We start from the raw sequence: 22,568 nt of genomic DNA, 5'->3' as shown, positions 1-22,568 counted from the left end.
CTTAGTTCAACACTCTCTGGCTTTTCCTGAGGTCAACGAATCATTCAGGTTGGAAGAGGCATTTAAGAATGAGTTCAACTAAGAGCCAAACATTGCCAAGTTCACCACTAAACAATGCATGTTTTGTATTGGTGATTTGGCGCTGTGATCCCAACCTGCAGCTCTTTGGGATTTCCAAGCGTTTTCTAGCCCATGCTAGGGTCCTGGTTGGAAGGGACCAGGAGGGTCCATGGTGGATTAGGGCTGGTGTGTGGTGTGGTGGCAGTAGCTGCTTCTATTTAACAGCCAGACCTGGCTGCTATCATGGATATGATTATATTGTTATATATTACAGACTGTATATTATATGTTGTATTTGTCATACACTAGATAGAATCACAGAATGATTTAGATGGGAAAGACCTCTAAGATCATCAAGTTGAAACATTGACCTGACACTGCCAGGTTCACACTTGTATCCCTATGCATATAAAACGTGTGTATAGAATTATTACATATTGCACCTAATTATGTAAATGAGTATATAAGATGTCATATAATTAGATACATCTCGTTTGTTTTTATGCCACTGCTTTGGGTTTTATGGTTCACTTTTACTGAAAGTGGAAAGGCTTCTCTTGTTTTCATAGGATTATGGAATGGTTTGAGTTGGAAGGTTCCTTAAATATTTCCTCTTAGTAAATTTGAATTTCCGATGCATAATTTGTGGAGTCTATAAAGAAAGCTTTTGCTACTATATTTGCATTTGGGAAGATCAGAATTTTTCCTTACATCAGGAAAGATTTCTAGTAAGTTTTTAAAAAAAATTCGTCAAAAGGGTAGTGTTTCATGCTATTTATAGACTTTCTTATAGCAGTATCCAAGTGAATTTATGTTGTATTGAGTGATTTGAATTCTGTGGTTTCTCCCTCTCGTTTCCTATACATATAGCACACACTCATGCAGAGGCATCATTGAGGCCAAGTGCAGTAGCCTTTGAATAACCTTGTGTGCATCTGCTTGGCTGGGTGGAAGAGCTGTATTTTCCAGCTGCCATTTCCTGAAGGCCCTCCTGAGGGCTTTGAGCCAGAGAAGCTTCTCAGCCAGGTGCCCTCCCAGGTCCTTGGGCTCCTGTCCTCATTGACTGTGCCCTGCTCAGGAATTTCCTAAATTCCCATCAGCCAGCAAGGGCAGAGCCCAGTTCACCCATTGTCCTCTGCCTGCTTCCATCCCCAGGCTCTGCCTGCAGGCTCTCCAGGGATGAGTGCTCCATCTCTCCTGGTTGCCCTCTCTGCTGTCCTCCTGCCTGCTCTGACAGCAGCTCCTGCTCAGATGGGTGAGATCCCCAGCCCTGCCTGCTCCCCCTCTCCTGCCAGGCTGCTTGGGCTGGGCATGGCCTTGCTTCAATAAATTATTAGATATTGTTCCCAGCAGAGGCTATAGTTGAGTTCCAATAATTTTCTGTTAATTAAAATACAGGATGGTCTTATTTGTAGCATAAATAGTTGTAATCTGTGTACTTATAAGTGTAATTATCATTTAAATTAGAGCGTGCTCTGAATTGGTGATGGGTGGGGTGCTCTGCAGGCAGTGCTGCCCTGGCAGGGCTGTGCTGGGACTTGTCCCACAGTTCCAGTCCCCACTGTCCCCAGGAGAGCATCACCCAGGGCTTGGCAAAGGGACACTGAGTCTGTTGGCAGCTCTCAATTTCACTGTTCTTCTGGGGCAGAGCTTGTCCATAGCACCTGTTGGAGGGTTTGCTGGAGAAGAGAGCACTCAGTGCTTCAGTGTCTCCCTCTAGTTCCTTGTCTAAATTTGGAGGGAAGTGATGGCTTTTGCCAGCAGGATGGGTGGTTAGTGCTGAGCCTGGGAGTGTGTTGCTGTTGAACATGGAATTGCAGTGAGCTCTCCTAGGTGTGGTGAAGGCTGGAGTGTGGCTGATGCTGCAGCAGGCAGGTGTGTCACAGGTATTGCACTTCACACACCTGATGGAAACCCTGAGCACCCACAGGTAACACCAGCACTGCTCCACCTGACACATCAGTGACAAACATTGTGGGTCAAGGTGAGTTGGAGCTCTGTAGATGAGGTGCTCATCTCAGCACCCTGCTGAGATCTGGGTGTGAATCCTGCCTGTTTCTCACGGGGATGTGGAGCTTGTCGGATTATACCATCTTTTGTAACGGCAGGTGTTTGCCACAGGGCAGGTTTTAAAATTCCCGTGTTGGTGGATTGCATTAACCCATCCTAAGTCAGGTATGTAAAATTCCATTAAGCGAAACCCCTCTGGCATTTTCTCACCCGTGCTCGAGCTCTGCAGGCTATGCTAATGCAGTGTGTTTGCTCATCTATTAGAAGGATGATGGCTTTAAAATAATAACATTTATCTTTGGCAGCAGACCTACAATAGTGCACACCGAGTACAATTTTGTGAAAGGCTCTGCAGATGTTGCCTCATTCAATCTGGGTCAAAAAGAGTGCTTAGAATCATAAAGGTTAGAAAGAGATCAAATAATTCGGTGGTTTTATTGCTGAATAATGTACTTGGAAAATATCATTCACCGTTATTAGACTAAGTGAGTACAGAAAACACAGGACTCAATAGTCATTTCTCAGTATTGGCTGATTTTACTGTTTTTATAATGTAGCTAAATTCCCTGTTATTGATTCTAGCATCGATTATCGATCTGGAAATGTAAATGTAAGTGATGAGAGCGTGTGGAAGCTGGACAGTTAGAGAATCAGGCTTCCTCTTCCCTGCAGTGCCTGGTGGTGGGCAGCACATGGTGGGGCAGGCTGATGCTGCTTTTGGGGAGCTGTCAGGGTTTTGGGAGCTGTTTTCACAGGGGAAGATGAAAAAACAGGAAAACACCCATTATGTGTGTTCCTCTCCATGGCTGAGAGCTCCTGTAAAGTTGCTGAGGCAAACCCAGCTGGGCTGGGACGCCGGCAGCAGGATGGGGCTGGGAGCCCGCGCCTGCGCCTCTGTCACCTGCTCCCTCCTGCACTTTTCATATTCAGATTCACATCTGGATGCTCTGGCAGGGACCCAGCTCAGGCGACGTGCAGAAAGCAAATCCACACGGCTGTTGGCTTGGATACAGCACCCGAACCTGTCTGCCTGGTGAAACGCTTTTCCAGGTGTTTGTAAGCTGTTCCTCTGCTTCCTTTTCAGCCCCCGGTGTGGCTGTGTCTAGGGAATGCTGTGCTTGGGCTGAGATCTCTCCCTGTACAACAGCTAATTGTGGGGATTGGGTTAGTGAGAGACCAAAGCTGTGCCCCATCCGGGCTCTGCATCCCGTGGTGAGCCCATGGACCAGAGCTGGCAGCATCGCTGTGGGAGCCACAGGCTCCTGCTGGGCTGGGGCTTGCTCCTTCATGCTGTGAATTCCTTTGTTTGGGAAAAAAACATGAATTTTGGAATATGTTCATCTCTTGTTCTCTGCACTTAGTTGTTGTCAGCATTAATATGCTATTAACACATGCTCATTAGGAGGAGAATGATTGTACCCTGCAGAGTATGGGGGAAACCTTCATTAGGCACTAACATATTGAACTGTGCTGCAAACTTCACTTGGGAAAACTGGGGAATGTTCTGCTCAGCATCAGGTTTCCTTAATTTCTCCTTTTGGTCTGATAAAAGCACCTCATGTTCTGCTGTGTGCTTTTGGCCATGACTGGGGAGCTCAGCCTGGGCTCAGGGTCCGGTGCTGAAATCCTTTTGGGACCACAAATCCATCTTTCCCCAGATCCCAGACTTCGTCATCAGCGCTTATTTTGCCATGCAGAGAGGACACGAGCCCATGTTCCCCCTCCAAGGGCTCTGTTGGCTCTTCAGGCTTAATGAGATGAATTCTTCACAGAGCTGGGAGATGCTGGGGGAACAGATTTGTTGAGAAAGGAGGTGTCATTTCTACATCCTCGCTTTTCACACTGTAACGACGTTTTAAGCGTTCATCTGGCCTTGCTGCCTCCAGTCTGCAGCCATAACCTGCCATGTGTGACAGGGCAATTGCTCGCCCTGGTAATGATTGCAGCGAGCCCGGCGTTGTTCCCTTGTTTGCTCGGCGCTGGCAGCTCCAGGCGTGTGCATGGTGCTCTCTTAAAGTCAATCAATAAGAATAATTGCGAGTTCAGGTGGGGCTGAGGGAGGAGGGGGCCGTGGCAGACAAATACTTGCAGATTAAGACCCTGTTTACATGCAGACGCCTCTGTGATAGGTAACAGGGGATGGACAATAAGGACCATATGTGGTATTTAACCAGAGTTTATTCTAAATGGAGTGACTTCATAGATTTCCACAGAGCTGGCAGCTGTCCTCTGTATTAGAAGTGAGTGTTCTGGCTCTGTCCCTGCCCCACTGCCCTCTCTGCCCTGGGCTTTTGCAGGATTTTTCAGTGTGGGTGCAGTGCAGTCCCATCCTCCCTTGCCTCTGTGCAGGTATAGCCAGAAGGAATCCCACAGATCAGTTTTCACCAATAACCCTCAGCAAAGCTAAAATGACATTTGACGGGCCTGGGTTTGCTGTCATGAAGGTAAAGGAGAGCACAGCCCTGTCAGGAGCACGGGAAGGTCCTGGAGGAGGTCACTCCTTCTGAAGCCTCAGCAGCCTCAGGAGGAGTGCTGCTGGGCTGAGCTGTGCCTGCTGCCTGCAGGACAGTCACTGATTGCAGGGGTGTGCTGGAGCTGCAGCTCCTTGTGGAGACCCAAACTGCAAGTTGGAGGGCTTCTTCTGCAAAGATGAAGACAGAGAGGGCTGGACTGTCCAGCCCTAGCTCTCGTTGCCTTTGGTGATCTAACGCCTTTTTGTCATTGATCCTAAACCTGATGGAAGTGTGCCCAAACCAGAGAGGTGATCCATGATCATCTGTCCTTGACAGGGAGGGAATTGGGATGGTGAAGTGAGATACCAACATGGGACAGGTCAGGCCTGGAAGCCTTTTGGTGTCTACCAGTGGCTCTGTTAGGAGGACCATCTCCAGTGGTGGCCAGCTGGCTGCTCCAGAGGTTGAGGAGGCAGGTTGGTGGCTGTCCTAGCTCAACCCAACTCGTGGTTATTTCTCTGAGCTCAGTGACATCTCCCTCTCATCCTGCCATGCTGTGTGCAGGCAGAGGAGCCACAGGTTCCCATCTAATCACAGCTCCCCATGCTGGAGATGTGGCTGTGTCCCTTCGCTGGATGCTGTGTGACTCATGTAATCACCATGCGAAATGCATCATTCATAAACTGTTTAGCGCGACCTTTTGTACAGTAGCACTAATTATTATTATCACAGAAGCCCAGTAAACTAGACTAGTAATTATCAGGGATTTATTTGAATGGACAGCTAAGCTATTCTTGGCAAGTTAGTCAAAGCAGTTGTCATGACAGCCACACAAATGTGTCTTATGAATTGGGTTAATTAGGGTAATTAATAACTGTTGTTTTGCCCTTTTTAACAAGGTATTGCTGAGACACTATCAAAAAATAGCAATTGTACCTAACAGAAATAGTCTTCTTCTAGCAGCAACCTTCACATCACAAAATAAAAGTAGTAAATAATGGTTGGGTTGTTGTTTCACGAAGAAATGTGTCATCCAACCTTCTCCTTGAGAAAAAGCAGGGGGTTAGAGGCTCTGTTGTAATTTTTCTGCTCTGCTTCCCCTCCTGGGCCGTATTACCAAGAGATTGATCATCATCCTTATTGATATTATCATTATTTATTGTAATGCTGTGCTGCACTGAGTGGAGAGGTCTCTGCTGTGCCCAGCTCCATGCCAGTGGCGAGGGCATTCCCAAGGTGCTCCTGTCAGCTGGAGCAGGCTCCACAAGGACTTCAAGGCAGTTTTTAAGTTGTGACCATAAATTATAGCTGTTCTGCTGATGCATCGTCACCATCGTCATCCGGACAGCAGGTGCCAAGCCGCCGCGTCCTCGCTCAGCACAGCATCTGCTGCTTTTGAAAGGAGCATTTTGCTGAATAAATGGATTTGGTTTTCATAGAATCATAGAAGATCCTGAGCTGAAAGAGACCCACAAGGATCATGGAGTCCAACTCCTGGCTCTCTCCAAAAACAAACCGATGATTGTTTTGGTTGATATTGAGTAACAGTGCTAACTAAAGCTCTTCATAACCAAATAGCGCCAAAAAGCCTCAAAAGGAAAAAAAAAAATCCATAATCCACATCTCAGGGAGCACCATTGGCTGCCTGTGGTGGTGATGGTCCCTGTCCCACACCAGTGGGCTGGGTGCTTTCCACACTGTGTCCCCAAGGACTGCTCACTGCAAGATTTGGTGCTGATTATTAAAAATGACCCAAGATTATGGATGTAACTGAGGAATATTACGTAAGTTTTGTAGAAAAATGACCTGAATAGATGAGTGAAGTCTCTGGCTGGTTCTTCAGCTGCACTGAGCTCTGTCTATTTATATCACCTCTGGGCTTTCAAAGCCCTCTTTTAACTAAAGCTTATTTGATAACGCATGTCTTTTAAAAAGAAAATAATAATAATAAAAAAAAGGAGGAATAAAAAAAGAAGGAAGGGGGAAAAAAAACCCTAAAGAAAAGCACCTCTGTGGAGAAGGTAGGGTTTTAATGAAGAAATATTTTATACTATTCTCCTACAACCTTAGGGCTAATAGCCTGGAACTGGTACTTTGGCTCCTTAAAAAGACCAACAAGACAAGCCAATTACGGCCTCTGAAACATTTTTATTTTTAGTTCCTTGTAATAGCAATTTATCCTCGGCTATGGTACATTAACTGGAAGGAACAAGAAGTAGTAAGGTTTTGGCATCTTTGTAATAACCAACGGGCTCTGTTTACCAGGCTGTTAATAATGTAGGGTGGCTGTGGGCAGGGGAGAGGGCAGCGTGGGCATGGAGAAGTGGGGATGGAGAAGGGGATCCAGCCAGTGCCAGGTGGAGATCCTCCAGCCTGGTGAGCACTTTGTTGTCATTCATCTCCCTGCAGTTTGTTCTGGGAAAACACAGGCTCCTGTTAGGTTGGGTTCCTCAGTTTCCTGCTGCCCCAGAGGTGGTAGCACAGCTCAGAGGGGAGGAAGGGCTATTCAGAGGTGCTGATGTGTCCCCAGGGATGCTGGAGCCAGTGTGGCACCTTGGGGAGGCACAGAATTCTGGGGGGCTGAGCAGAGCTGAGCAGAGCCAGACTTCACATCCTTTCCCCGAGACAGCGATGGCAGTGGGAGGAAGGCCAGTCCTGCTGGGATTTGCAGCCAGTCTCACGGCTGCAGGGTGATTCTGTGGGCTGGAGAGCTGCGTTTTCCTGCCCAAGTAGGGAAAAAATTCGAATAGGGGAAAACTGGTTTTGATAAAGAGTTTTGTTGTGAGCGAAATCCCCTCGAGGCTTCGAGTGGGAGCTGCCTGAGGCTATCCTGATTGCAAGCCTTCCCATGCAATTCCAGATAAACAGTGTGAATGATAATTCCGTGAGCATGCAGGACAGTGTTTGTCTTGGTTTGATTGTCTGGCAGAGCAGGGGGATTTTAGCTGGAGCCAGGCAGGAGCTGCTGGTGCAGAGGTTCCACTTGGAGCTGGGAATGGATGCTCATGACTGTGCCAGGGGCATGCGTGGGACCAGGGCTGGCCTCTGGTGAGACTGTGGGAGGAAGACATTTGGGGTGTGTAGGCTGGGAAGCTCTGTCTGCTTGCCCAAAAATCAGAAGAAATAGGGTTTGCACTGAAAAATGGGCCAGGGCCAGGGTCCCTGTTCCCCTGACTGCCCTGGGGTCTCTGCATGTTCAGGGATGCAGCCTGGACATCCCACCTCTCCAATGGGCCAAGTTTGCAGCAGCATCTCATGCCTTCCCTATTTTTAACTCAGCTGCAATTTTGGCCTTTTCTTTTTCCCTTTTTTTTTTTTGTTTTTTTCTTTTTGCAGTGACAAATCTGTGATTTCTCCTGTTCCCTACAAAATGCATTGGTCTGACCTGCCACTCCAGAAGGTGAATGACAGGGAGTTTTATTTAGCCCTAGAGATGGGAACATTTAAAAAAGGTCCTTCTGTTATATTTGTTTCCATTCCTAATGGCAGGAGGTAGGGAAAGGACAGTTCTGAAAGGTTTTTTAACAAATCTCTAAGTCATGCCCCATTACCCTGGGGCTGCTGATTAGATCCAGATTGTTTCTCTCACTACTTAGGGAGGGGTGTAGTCCTTGCTGGGAGCTGTATGCATGGCTCCATTACACATCTGTAAGTCCCAGGTATAGCTGATGGCAAAACCCCCTTTTATTATGTTTATTGGCTATTATATCCCTGCAGGGAGTTTTCCTTGGCATTTTGAGGCAGCACCCCTGTGCAGAAGGCTGTGCCCCACAGGGCTGGCCAGCTCAGCCCCCTGCCCATCGTGGGCACATGGGAGAGAGGCATTGCCACTGCTGCCCCCAAATCCCTCCTGTCCCAGCCAGGGGGGAGGCACTGGGTGGCTGCCAGAGCACTGCCAGCCTCCTGGCAGCTCCTGGTCCATGTAGGATGTGTCTGTATGCTCCTCCCTAGAAAGCCTGCCCCACTTTCAGGTCAGTATTTTGGTTTTCAGTAGATTTGGGAGGGTGGTGCCAAGCAGGTGCCTGCTGTGATGTTTCCAAAGGAGGGACCCCTGTGCCACGTCCCCCAAAAAGCTTTGAGGTTATAGATGCCACATGAATGTAAGGCAGGTTTTTTAGGAATTGCATTTTTGCTCTTCATAACCATACTGGAGGTTTCTGATCCCTTGGCAAATCCAACTGTGTGACACAGTTTGTGGCTTTGTGGGGTGCAATTTTGGCTTTGTTGTGTGCTGCTGCTCCTGGGATTCAATCTGGGTTTTTATCCTATACCTTTTTTTGAAATCAGTTGCTCTCAGGAGCAACTTTTCTCTTGCCTCCAATGCATTTTCAAACAGAAAACGAACAGAAATTCCAATGTGTTTTCCAACAGAAAATACATTCCCCAAATGTATTTATCTGGGGAGGGGACAGGAGTTCAGCATGGATTAGTGAGATGCTTGCACTGGAATACAGTCTGCCTTGATACTTCTGCTTAGTCTGATCAGAGGAGTGATGCTAAAGGATGAACTCTCCCAGTGATTTCTCTGCAATGCTTTTTATTTCATCAAGAGAAAATGGAGGCTGGACTCAGTTCCTTCAGTGCTTAATAATGTCCATCAGAACGAAATGCCCTTTATTTAAGCTGCGGTAGTAATTAGGGGCTTGGTGGTGTTAAGTAGCCATAGAGTCTGGCTCTGAGCAATGTTCATTGTACCTCATTAAATTTGGAATTACTACTTAAAAGGCCAGAAATAAATATTCTGTTTATATTTCGGGGATAGTAAATCTAAATGGATGCTGTGTTTGCACATCCTCGTCTCTGCTCGTTCCTGCTGAAGCCAGCGAGGCACTGCTCCAGTGGGCTTAGGCAGCAATCAGTGTCTGCAAAACAGCCTAACCCCAAACCCAACCCTGGTTTCATTGATCAAGTGCAGGAAAATGATCTGCTGTATTACATCTAATTATAAAACATCAATATCAGATGCTAAATGCACTTACTTTTTCAGAGACACTATGTTGGTAGTTCACAGTTTGCAGTCTCCTGGATGAGAAGCTTGGGCAGTGAGCTGGGGGTGGGGAGATGGCTGCAGAGGGACATGCCAGAGGTCAGGTCCCTTCAGCTCTTCCAGGTGGCTGCCTCTTAAATACTCCTTAAGAGCTGAATTGCTTCATGTTTTCCTTCTGTCTTGCCTGGGGCTGTTGACAGTTAGAGGTGCATTCTGTGCCCCTCTCCCCAGGCTTGTGCTCTGGTGCCCATGGGGTGGCTGGAGCTGCTGATGGACACCAGTGGCCAGATGGGTCCTTTCCAAGGTGCTGACCCTGCAGGGGTCTCAGGGGCACAGTACAGCTTGGCTGCCAGGGGAGAGGCTGGTGGCTTCCTTGGTGTGACATGAGCATCTCTCTCCCCACTGTGTCTGTCAGCGTTTGCTGATTTTCCCCCATGGTGGAAGCCCCAGTAGCTATTTGAGCAGAGTTTGCTCTGCTGTTTAACCCAAAGCCTCAGGCTGCTGCTGCTCTCAAACCTCTGACACCCAGCATGCCAGGAGGTGCCAATATGGGAGAGTCAGGAGCTGGGGAATGAGGGTCAGGAGCTGGGAAATAAAGGTCTGATCCTCCCTAGTATGGGGGAGTCAGGAGCTGGGAAATGAGAGTCAGGAGCTGGGAAATGAGGGTGTGTTTGGCATCTCCCCAGCTGTGGTGCTCAGACCCTCTCACATGGCTGTGGATGATGCTGGTGCTGTCAGTGCCAGAGCAGAGCTGGGGCCAGAGCAGGGAGAGGAGGAGCAGAGCTCCTCAGGTGGGTCACCTGCACTGTCACAGGTCTGGGGCAGCAGGCTCCTCATCAGCGGCTGGTAGCACAGGGCTAATTACATACCATCACACACAACAGGGGAAATCTCTCCTGACGTCCTTTGTGCTGCACTCCCAGCCCAGAGCTGGATCTGCTGTGCAGAGGGAGCCCAGCTGAGTTGCTGGGTGGGAGAGCATCAGCACCAGCCTGGCTGCTCCTCTCAAGCCGTGGGGCTCCATTCTGCTGTTCCATGGGTTTGCTGCTGTCTGCTCCTGGTGGGAAGGAGTCTCAGACCACTTCCTTATTTCCCATGGGCTAAATAAGCAGCTTGCTAAATGATAATGACTTTCCCTCATTGCTGATGCGTACTTCATTTGACCTGGTCCCTACTTTGAAATTTTCACTGTTTCCCAAGTGCAGCTGGAGCGTTCTTATTTAATTTGCATGAAATCTCCATCACCCACAATATAATTCAAACCATAAGAATTAAATGCTGGTGAGATCTCCTAATAGGCAGCATCAGTTCTGTTGCAGATGCTGGAGCCTGTGATTGAGTGGCCCATGGAGAACAGGACTGAGGATACAGAAGGACCAGGAGAAGCGGTCTTACAAGCCCTACCCTTCTCACCAGGGAGGCCCAGTGGATTTTTGGGAACAATTTGCCATTTCTGTGGTCCCCAATGATGCCTGCAGCACAGAGAGAAAGTCAGGAGACTGGTGCTCCGGGTGGAGATGTGCAGCTTGATGCAGAGGATGAGGAGCCATCGCATGCTTCTGGAGGATTTTCTGAAACCCTAAAGGAGAGATGCACATTGCAGCCTTGGAGAAAGGTCCGCTTTGTTTTTTAATAATAAAAGGTGACATGCAAGCTTTATTAACAAGGCACGTAGGGGAAAAAAAGGCTCAAGGGATAACCCGGAAAAAGTGGCGCTAAATGTGTCATTTTTATGAAGCTGATTTTGTGAAGGGTCCCTACATGCTTTGACAGGAGGTTGCAGCAGGTTTACAATAATTTGTGGAAAGATAGAAATGTTTTCACCCTGAAGTGAGAAGAAGGGCAAAAATCCCTGCGTTGAGATGCTTTAGAGTCGTCTTCAGAGGCAGAGGCTGGCGGATGGATGGATACCTGTCACTTTGGGTCGGGAGATTTGGTCCAGCTTCAAACAACCGTGGACTTTGCTGGGGGCTGATGTGTGGACTGAGCAACCAAACCCTTTGTCAAGAGCCTGGATCCACAAGCAGTGGAGAAAGCTGGATTTTCACCTCTGTGGAGTTTGGTTTGAAAAGAATCCCACATTGGAAATAGCTGAAAAGAAGGAAGAGTGATAAAGAACCAGATGCCAGGCGTCTGCCCTGGGGGGAGCAGGCTACGGGGACACGACTGTGCCGATCAGAGCCTGCTGGCATGGCCCAGGACACATCCTGTCACCCTGGGGACAGACCCCAGCCAGCATCCTCTGTTTCTCCAGCAGTCCACAGTGCTCCTCGTGCCCGGAGTTGCTGCAGCCCGCTGACCTTTCTGCTGGCACTGGCATTAGCTCCTCTCAAACCGCCTTTGGATCCGCCAGGGTTTATTTCTGTTTCTAAGGCAGAGAGTGAGCAGTCGTTAGAGCACTGCCCTGTTGCTAACAGACCTTTTGCTGTCGGGGAAGTCACCCCTGTCGATATCCAGGTCAAGAAGAGTTGTACTGACGTTTGTACATCTTTTTTTTTTTTTTAATTTAATGGAATTGGCAGTCGTCGGCCAAAAGCAACCGCTAGGGGAAAAAAAAAAGTTTAATATTTCCCTCCTGATTGCTCGATTCTGAGTGTGTCTGCTGTTATATTTATATTTGTGTTGCTAAGGCAGCGGTTAAAAGCATTTCTCAAATTAGGCACTGGTAAGCTGTATGCCGAGCCAGGGCTCTCTCTTTGATGGCATTGACACCAACTCATCTGCATCTGGAAAGAAAATCCCGAGCCTGGAGGACAGCAGGGTTTCTCTCCTCCAAGAGAAATGCAGGCTAAGGCCACAGACTTTATGCAAGGTGTTATTCAGCGTTTCCCAGTGTCTGGAATGTTTTGTTTATTCATGGCACAGAGGCTGCTGGTGACAAGTGCAAGCATCCTTTCTTCAGGTTACAACGAGCAGCAGATAAGAGTTGGCAGCATGTTTGGGAGGTCGTTGCTGTGCCTGGCTCTGAACATGGAAAGGAGAGGCTGGACTTGGGGCTGGGCTCCCCTTTGATTTCTGCAGGAGCCATGCTGATTAGTGAGAAAGTGACAGTTTGTTTGCTTTTACCAAAATAATGAAGAAGATGAGGGCCAGCCTCTCAATGATGTACTTGATGAAGAGCACACTTTCATCGGTGCCAGCCAGCCTTGCCTTTTCCCTCTTTTTTGTGCTTTGACTTTGTTCTTTGGGTCTCATTAAGAGAGGGAGTGGATCCTTTCCCAATTAAAATGTTGACATGTTGAAGACGCTCTCCTTTCCCATCATTTTGCCTCCGTTTGTAAGTGATTGCACCTTGCAGGATGAACTAGAATTAAATCAAGTGAACTTTGATTGAATAATGCAAGCTGTAAAGCAGCCCTTCTCCATGAAAAATCTCATTTCTTTTTTATTTTTCTGTTTTGATCCCCTAGTCTGCGCGGCGATAACCTTGATGGATAATCCCATGGCTAAGTAAAGAAACTGCTGGGCTGGAGGGAGTGTGCCAGTGTGGGAAGGATGGGCAGCCCACCTTGTACCAGTGTAGGCAGCACAGGCAGCTCTCACCTCCGAGGGAGGAGGATTTCCCATCCTTGTGGCCGTGTCACTCCTTGTTTTGTCTGGAAGTAATTATCATTACTTATGTTGTTTCCAGTGGTGGGGGAATTTGAAGCCTGGGAACGGATGCTGTGTCCAGCCCTTCAGGAACCTCTGGCTCCCTGTGGATGTGGGGGTTTCATCAGGGGGGTGGTGCAGAGCATCCTGAGGAGGGGGGGCATGTGGAGCAGGGAATACACAGGAAGGACGTCACTCCAGTCCAGCAAACATAAATAACTGGGAATTTGCTCATTGGTGAATGAGTTGAGCCAGGAAATGGTCTTTGTTTTCGGTTTGAAATCAACTGCAAAGCTCCCAGTGATGTTGGTCCGAGGGGGATTTAGTGCCAGGTCTGTCTCTGGGCTGTGGTGGTTTGATGGCAACATGTGTGGTGTCTCCTCAGCCTGAGAGATTTTGGTGCCAGTAGTCAGTCTTTCCCTGTGGATGACTTTGGGTATTCCTTGGCCCCTGAAGCCTGGGCAATGCAGTGTCCATGCTCTGAGAATTTTAAAGCTCTTCAATGTACCTGTATATATTGAAATTTGCTGTCTGCATCCTCTAATCAAAGCCCAGCTGTTCCTCTCCTGTTTTCCCAGGGCTGAGCTGTGCACAGGGATGGAGATGGTGGAGGCAGCAGTGAATGCAGGGGCTCTCCCTGCTGCTGGGCATGGCACTGGGGCTGGGGATGCAGGGACAGAGCCAGCTGTGGCTCCGGGCTGGTGGGAGCTGTTCCCACATCTGCCAGTGCTGGGTGATGGAGGGAGCTCCCACTGGGCAAGGATTGTTCCAAAACTGGCTCCAATCCCTTCTGCCCTCCACTGCTCAGCTGCTCTCAGCTCATTTGTGGGGCTGGGGTCTGCTGTGAGGCTGCTTGGGGGGATGCTGTAGGGTGGCATCCATCCCCTTGAGGTGGCAATGCCAGGACTGATGGATAAACACAGGATCAGCTATTTTTCTGTGGTATTTAGGTTCCTGGGTATGGTATACTTTAAAAATACAAGTGTCTGTTTGCTGCTGAGCTCTAAGCATCAAAGTCGTCCGGCAGGACTGAGGATGCAGGAACTGCAGGGACCAGTAGTTTGTGCAGTAAATCTCCTGCGTGACTCTCCAGCAGTAATTACTGTGTGAAAGTAATAACCGAGCTGTGCTGAGTGCTAGGCCAACTCCCCCGGCTCGCTGCTCCTCGCCTGTTTCTCTCTGGGAGGTTCCTGTTTGGTAAATTAGATATTGTGCTGTATTTCAGAAAAGGTTACACTTAACCAATGCTGCCTCTACTTTATTATCTTGGCAGAGCCGTGTAACCTCTGCTGGGGTACGATTGGATTTCACATTCAGCTCTGCTGCAATGGCTCCACTCCCTGCATCCTGCCATTGTGATTACGTTAGCAGCAGACTCTGCTTTCCTTTATTTATTGAGACATTAAAGATGCATGCATTTATTTTTACCATGTTCATAATTGCCATAAAAACAGGCCATGGTATCCCAGAGCGGCTCTTTGGGAAGGAGAACCACGGGGCTGGGTTGAGGAGGAGAGTGGTGGAGAGAAGGCAGGACAGGGCTCTGGGGCAGGTGGGTGTGCCCATGTCTGTCCTGGCAGGATGCTGCTGTGGCCCCAGAGGATGGGGAGCAGAGCAAAGCTGCTCCTTCTGCTGCCCAGGAGGAAAGGAGCATCCCCAGGACCATGGGTGGTGCTGGTGGGAGCCCAGGTGGGATCCCTGCAGATCTGAGGGGGGCTCTGGGTGGATGGACAGATGGACTGGGGTGCCTGACTTGTACTTGAGCATCCTCAGGGGTCCCTGAAGTGCAGGAAGGATCGTGGCCAGGCTGTGCAGGTCCCACCATGTTCCACTGCTGTGGTTCACTGTGCATCTTCCACCACATCCTCCTGTGCAGCTACCACTGCATCCCAGGGCACAGCTCCCCCCAGCTCCCACATGTGTCCCCTGATGGTTCCCACCGTGGCCTCATGGCTCTCCTCCTGCTCTCTCCCTACCTTCTGGTTCCTTTTTTTGGTTCCCTACCTGCTGTCAGTCCCAAAACCCCAGGGCTCTGTAATCTGAGGTTCAAAGACGTTTCGAGTGCAGAGCGAGTCAGTGGGTTTTGCTTGCAAATAACAACTCCTTTGACTTTTCTCCCCTTCTTTTACTCCTCTCCAACTTTCAAGCATGTCACCCATTGTTTGCTTTTTTATTAATAACAGAGCCCACTGTCTCTGCAAATGAAATGATGTAAAACAAAGACAAGTGCCCGCATTAAAATCTCCGGCAGGGGATTACCTTGCTGGCATTTACATATCTATGCAATAAATATTTTAACATGTTAATTATACACTAATAAGAAAAATACCTTTTGAACTTTCAGTCAAATTGACACACACAGAACTGAGTCCATCAGGGAATTAAAAGCAATTAGTTTTGTAACAGAGCATAGTCACATTGTTTCTTCTCTGCAAATTGTTCTGTGGTCACCAAGCCAGCCTTTTTTTCAGTGAAAGTTGGTGGAAAGACTGACAGGTACTGGAGTTTTCCGTGCCTGGCTCTGTCCTGCTCACAGGGTCCTGTCCCAGGGTGGGATGCTCCTTCCCTCTTGCAGGGTTTCATCCTGGCCCTGCAAACCTGACTGTTTCCAGTCATGGAGAAATCAGACTTGTAACTGTCTCCGTTTTCTTTTCCTCCTTCCAGACTGAAAACTACTCCTTTGATTCCAACTACGTGAACAGCAGAGCGCATTTAATAAAAAGGTACGTAGGCTCGTTTGAAAGGCTGGGGTTTGCCCAGCCAAATCCCAAGGGTTTAATGCTCTTCCATGCTGCATTATGTGCTACTTGCTTATTTTAATATGCTAAACTTTTCAAGAGTAATAATTAGATTTTAAAACAGTACTTTCTTCCAATTAAGTCCCATTGCTCATAGTTTGCAATAAAGGAAAGTCTTTTTTTCCTTCTCTTTGGCTTCTTCACGCTGGGAAGGTGCAGTAAGTGAGGTGGAGTGCTGTTACCCTGACAACTTTCAAATTTTGAGAGTTTATTCCATTTGAATGCACAGGAATAAAAGGATGGATTTGGCTGGTGAAATCTCCCTGCCACGTGAGGCGGGGAAAATTTAAAAAAAACAAGTTGTTTGGGGGCAGGTAATTGGGTTGGATGCAGCTCACTGTTTTAGTTTGAATACCGAGGCAAACAGCACTTTGCTAGGCTGATTTCTTCCGTGGGTAGAAAAGAAACAATCAGTTCAACTGCAACCTGGCAGTTACCCCTGGGGGAATGGAACCCTCAGAGCTTAGCAGTGCTGAGGGAATGTCTGTGGGAGTTCCAGGCTGGGGTTACCCAGCTGAACCCCACTGGATTGTGTTAACCCAGGGGTGAGCATCCCCACGGGGCTGGGAAAGGCACTGACAGCAGGATCAATACTCCTCACCAGGAGCTGCTGAGGAGCAGGACTGCAGGGCTGCAGGGCCCATTGCAGGATGCAGGCACAGGATGGGGCCAGCAGCTCCTTACCCAGCTCTCTCCTCTGCCCAGAGAGGTGCACGGGGAGCAAGCAATGCCCATGCCCAGCAAGGCTGTGCTCAGTGCCTCTGCAGAAGCCATCACTGAACCAAGGGATTTACAGAGAGCGGAAGCCAGCCCTGAACTGTTGAGATCTGATCTGAGCAGTAAAAATATCCAATTATCTGCCTGGCTGAGATCCCATTTGTTTACATCTTAAAACTCGGAGCGGCGAGGGAGCTGCGAGCGCGTTGTTGCAGCAGCGCGGGTTCAGCTAGCCAGGGGCAGGTGGATTTGCCTGCCTGGCTCGTGGTGTTTAACCATGCTAATGTGACTGGGAGAGTTGGCTGGCCTGTGCCACACTGCTCCTCGCCAGAGAGTCTTCAGGCACGCTGAAAAAACCCCAGATCTATTAATCTTTCCTCATTCACACCTGAGATAAAGGCGAGCAGCGCTCCCGCCTGCCGCAGCGGGGCTTGCTCCGAGGCTGTATTGTTTGGGAAATGCTGCTGCTGCCGATTCCCCCAGACCTGCCCATCCTTTAGAGAAGTGTCAGCCACAGAAACGTGTCGTGTGGCTGCTGCATTACGGTCTGGCTCACTGCAGGGAAGATAAATGCCTTGTAACATGGGTTGCCTGCACATTATGAACAGCAGCTCCGTGCAGGACAGCAGTTCCCCTTGCTTTCTACCTTTGTCTTGTACTTAAGTACAACGGGTGCCAGGAATGCTGTGCAGACATCTGAGAACAAAAAAATATTTTCTGTTACATACTGTGGCATCATTTTCATCCTTTGCCTTTATGAATATGTTGTAGCTCTACTATCTTTGGTGAGTGAATCTTCTCAAATCCAGCACTTAATTAATCTATTTGTACTTCTCCTGTGTTGTCTGCCTGCCTCACTTGCTCATCTACACACACACAAATGAATTGTAGATTTGTAGTGCTTTCTTAACTTAAAAATCTTTGATGTCACCTGGAATCAAAGTCAGTGCCTTCAACAGGGACATCTTTATTTAAAAGGTAATGTTTGAAGGTTTACCAATTTATATGTATTTCAGGGCTCCCCCCTTGTGTGCTTTTGCAGAGCATCAGATGGTAGGTGGTCTGCTTGGTTTCCGTGGAGACACAAAAGGGCTTTTCAAAGTAATGAAAGTCTCCAGCTCTTTGGGGCTTTGAAGCACAGGCTGTGTCTTTCACTGATGTTTCACACCAGCTCAGCCAGTGGGAAAGTTTGGAGAAGTGGGTGCTGGTGGATCCTCCCAACGAGTGCAGTTTTCCCATGGCAAGGCTGGGCGTGGAAGGAGCACAGGGTGGGTGTCCCCAGGGACACCCTGGTGGCTGTGCCACCGGGGCAGGTGCCTCTCAAGGTGTCCCTGCTCCTTGCAGCAGCCCAGTGTCCTGGGGCATGGCCCCTCTCAGGGTGTTGGGGAGGAGCAGAAGGGTCCCAAATGCAGCCAGAAATGCAGCTCTTCATGGAATCACGGAATGGTTTGGGTTGGAAGGGACCTTAAGGATCACCAAGTTTCAATCCCCCTGCCACTATCCTAGATTGCTCCAAGCCCTGTCCAGCCTGGCCTTGGACACTTCCAGGGATGGGGCAGCCACAGCTTCTCTGGGCACCCTGTGCCAGGGCCTCCCCACCCTCACAGGGAAGAATTTCTTCCTAATATCTAAATCTCATCGCTCTTCTTTCAGTTTAAAACCATTCCCCCTTGTCCTATTGCTATGTGTCTGTGTAAAAAGTCACTCTCCCTCTTTTTTGTATGCCCCATCACTGTTTGCCCATGTAAAATGTTACTCTTTTTTCTAAGTCCCCCTTAGGAACTGGAAGGGGCTGCCAGGTCCTCCCAGAGCTTTGTCCAGGATGAGCAATCCCAGCTCTCCCAGCCTCTCTTCAGAGGAGCAATCCTTCTTCCAACCCCCTAGCCTGGGGTCTGCGTTCCATGGGGTGTTGGAGCTGCTCAGCCCTTGGGGGAAATCTGGGAGCAGCTCAGCCCTTGGCTCCTTCCAGCAGTGGCTGTGCTTGCAGGCGCTGTCAAGGATGTTGGACTGTGTGTCAGATTTCCTTAAAGCTACGTGAACTTGGACCCAGAATCACTGGTTTATTTTTAAAAATAAGAATGCATCATCATGATTAAAAGAAATTCCTGTTTCTGGGAAGTCCTTTGTTTTTAAACTTTAAGTGATTAGGATTTGGTTTATAACCAAAAAAAAAAATTGGGGTTTAGGTCTTGTGTAACTTCAATATGTGGTAGTACGACTTGAGACAGCCAAGCTGGGGAAACAGCTCGTTTAATGTATATTTTTAAAATTTTATTTCAAATCCTGCTTCACTCTGAGCTTCTATTGGACCCACAGCAGCCTGACTGTACCTGCAGGCTGACAGCACAGCTGTGGGCAGGAGCAGCCTGTGGGGTGGTGCAGGCTGGATACTGTTCTTTGGGGTGCAGAGGTGCTGAGCATGGTGTCCCCCCACCTCCCTGTGCAGCTCTGGGGAGTACCAGTGGGTCTGGGGAGGGCAGCACCTCCCTTTCCCCTCAGGTTTCCCTGCAGCAGCACAGGGTGTCAGGGGCCACCTTGTCCCACCCAGTAAGTGACGGCTGTGTTTCCCCAGCAGCTCCACGTTCAAGGACTTGGAGGGGAACAGTCTGAAGGACAGTGGCCACGAGGAGAGTGACCAGACGGACAGCGAGCACGACGTGCAGCGAGGCCTCTACTGCGACACGGCCGTCAACGACGTGCTCAACACCAGCGTCCCCTCCATGGGCTCCCAGGGCCCCGAGCAAGGTGAGCACTGCTGCCCCTGGGGGTGCCCCCTGTCCCCTCGTGTCCTGTCTGGTGGCTGTGGTGCTGCCCCGGGGGTGTGCAGTGAGGGTGTTGGTGCTCGCTGGGGATAATGCTGTACATCGTCAGAGTGCTGGGTAGATGGAAATTCATCTTCACGCCATGCCTGTCAGGTAAGCGAGCAGTTGGGATTATCCTCTATTTTACAGGCAGAAAACCTGAGCATCTGCTGAGAGTGAGTGAGTGGCAGAGCTGGGGTTAGGGCAGGAGTTAGGGGTGCTGTGCCCAGGGCTGGTCCCTGCCCCATGGGTGTCCTTCCCAGCACTCCTGTCCCAGCTCTGCAGCTCCTACGCAGGCAACTTTTGCAAAAGGTCAGCAGAGCATGTAGGCAATCAGTCAGGCATCCCATGAGGGATTAGCTCAGGCCAGTGGGTGAAGGTTTGCATCTTTTCACCTGCATAGGCAGCAGGTTTCAGCTCTTGCTGTCCCCACGTTCAGGGATGAAGCCCTGCTCTGAAATCAGACTGGTATTAGCTGGAGGAAGGAAGTCAGAGGAGTTCAGCTGAGCCCAAGTGTCATTTGTACTTGGGCATGAATGTCGCTTTTAATGTCTGAGGGATGCAAACATCCTATGCAAACATCCTGTCTTTTTCAATTAAGAAGCCTGAGTGCAGCTTGGTGCTCCAGCTCAGGGGAGCCTCGGGGCACTTGGCTATATCTTGAGATAAGCTGTAGCTGAGGCTCCACTGGAAGCCCCACTGCTAAAAGACTTAAGGATATGAAAACAAAATGCTGTGATTATGAACTGGTCTTCAGCTGTTTAATTCAATTCATGGTAAACATCATTAAAAGCCTTTGTTTTGCTGTCATAAAAGAGTCAAACGGGGGAGAGAGAGTTCTTGCCATCTGCGCCACCGAGTGAGGGTTTTTTTCTGGAGAGAATCTGATCGCTGTATTAATTCTCGATAGAGTCTGTTAAATGGCCATAGTTAACCCTCTAAGACTCCACGAGGAGGGGAACACAGAGGTCACCTACACATTCCACGCTGCCAGCCACACTAATTGGAGAGGGATGGCATCCGCAGCGATAATGTATTTCCAGACAACCCTACTGTGGCCAAAGATGAAAAAAATTAAACATTTATATAACTGTACAGTGGCAGTTTAATTCTCTGCGGACCAGCACCGTGTCAGAGAATGCAGGCTGATAGCTATCATTTATTATTCTTCTATTACAAAGAAATGCTTTTTCATTTCGATCAGGAGAGGGTTTCCTAAGATGTGTTTGTAGTAAGGGATGACTGTAGGAGCAAAAATGTTCATAATTGATTCCCATCCTGGTGAATGGTCTGAGCAACATCTGTTAATTTTTTGTCACATTTCTTCAGCAGAAAACCCAATCTCAATGGACTGCAGATAGGGTTTTACAGGGATTACATTTCTGATAAGTCTGTGTGCTGGCTCTGATAACAATGCAAATAAGTTAAACAGGCTGAGTTGGAGGCAGAGCTCATCAGAGGAGTCAGATGGAAATAAATATGGTTCAGTCCATTGTAGCATGAGCTCCTCATTGCATGTAAAATACACCCCAAAAACAGGGGTATTTCCAGAATGTGACTTCTGAAGGCAACCTCTGTCTGCCAGTCCTGCAATGGCCAAGGGGTTGGTGCTGCTGGGTCTGGTTTATTTTTGGGAGGAAAGGTTTCCATCCAGCTGCACCTGCAGGCAGGTGTGCCACGATCTGCTCTCTTGTCCTGCAGGAATCCACACTGTTTTGTGTGGAAGAGCTTGGGGTGTCCCTGTGAGGTTATCAGGGTGTTGGTGGAGTGATGAGAGGAGCAGCACAGGCAGGGAAGTTAGTGGTTACTGTCACAGAAGCTGAGAGAAAGGTTAAAGAGGGTGTTCCCTGAGCTGATTTGTCAAACAGGAACTGCAGAAAATAATCAGGAAAATCAAGACACTAAGATGATGGTGATAACAGCAGTTCCCACATGATTAAAGCTATGGTTTTGGCTTGGTAATTTTTACTCAATTTTGGGCTGGAGTTGAGAGGAAACACAAGAAATTCCTTGACAAGGATGTGCAGGAGCATTGGCTGACTATGGCTCCAGACACACAGCCCTTGTCTGCAGAGCAGCCTGGCAGCTCATGTACCCATGCTTTGCTTTTCCTTGTTGTCCCTGCCCAACCTGCATCTCATGCACTCCATAGAAATGGGGTGGGGGAGTTGTTGTTGGAGTTTGCTTGTTGATGGTAATGATCTCCTGGCTGGGAGCCCAGTGTGGTTTCCCCGTGGTCAGTCTCTGCTGGGCTGAGGCTTGGACCTCAGCTTGTGACACCACCAGTCCTTCATGAGTGGCCAGCTCTCAGACTTCATCCCAATAATTCGTGAGTTTATCTGCTGGGTGGGTGACCCTGGATCTGCCAGGGCAGACACTGCTTGGCAGAAATCCTTGTAGCTGGGTGGTAGAGGATCATCCCTCTGTGGTAGCTCAGGGTGGTCAGCGTGGACCTGTCTGGCCAGCCTTTGTCTACTGAGATGCTGGATTTCCTGCAGAGGGAGGTAGGCTTGGATGGCTCCAAGCTCCTTTGTCTTCTCCAACCAGTGTGTGAGCTGGCACCAGTGGTGAGCACTTGGGCATGGAGACCCCAGGGAGCTGCTGGTGTTTCACTTTCCTGGTGCCACTCTTGGGTGGGAGTGACACCAGCTGCCAGTCCTGCTGGCAGGAGCCCTTTCTCCTCCTTTGGAAATTACCTAGATTTCCAGCAAAATGGCAAACCATAGTGTGGAGAGCATTGAGCTTTAGTGGGTAGCAGCAGGTCATCAGAATTACCGCCTGGAGCTCAGCCACACTGTGTATTTTGGGAGCAGGACTTCTGCCCAGTCCCTCTTTACCTCAGGATCTTAATTATTGATTATAAATTCATCTGATGAAAAGATGGCTTTAATTGCTCTAATATGTACCCAATTTGGAGTTCATTATCGCCCAGGATTGTTTTCCTTCCCTTGCTAATTGCCACCGAATGGGATGCAGAGGAAGGCGGGCACTGGTGCCGTTCCACCTTCCGCGATTGCCTCGCTGCCTCTAATTGTTTGTTTATTTGTGGAGGTGTAAGCGCTGCTGGAAGTTTATATGTGCTCTCTTCCTAACGACGTCCTCAGCTGAACTTGCAGACGGATTTGTTTGAGAAAGGGGTGTTTTCCAGCGG

General features: G+C 48.9%; 1 protein-coding gene across 2 annotated transcripts in view; it reads left to right on the top strand.

Annotated features, from left to right (window-relative positions):
• The window catches only part of PCDH19 (protocadherin 19), a 58,153-nt gene that overhangs the window by 11,172 nt on the left and 24,413 nt on the right, over positions 1-22,568 (top strand). The window contains exons 3-4 of one of the 2 annotated variants that reach the window (XM_085060723.1): positions 15,766-15,824; positions 19,192-19,361. In XM_085060723.1, the coding sequence (XP_084916849.1) occupies positions 15,766-15,824; positions 19,192-19,361 (229 nt within the window). Of the gene's footprint in view, positions 1-15,765; positions 15,825-19,188; positions 19,362-22,568 lie in introns of both variants that reach the window. The other variant, XM_085060722.1, reaches the window with a different exon arrangement.

Source organism: Lichenostomus cassidix, chromosome 4A, assembly GCF_008360975.1.
Source record: "Lichenostomus cassidix isolate B80296 chromosome 4A, HeHo_3.0, whole genome shotgun sequence".
NCBI lineage: Eukaryota > Metazoa > Chordata > Aves > Passeriformes > Meliphagidae > Lichenostomus > Lichenostomus cassidix.
This window is presented reverse-complemented; position numbering and strand designations above follow the sequence as displayed.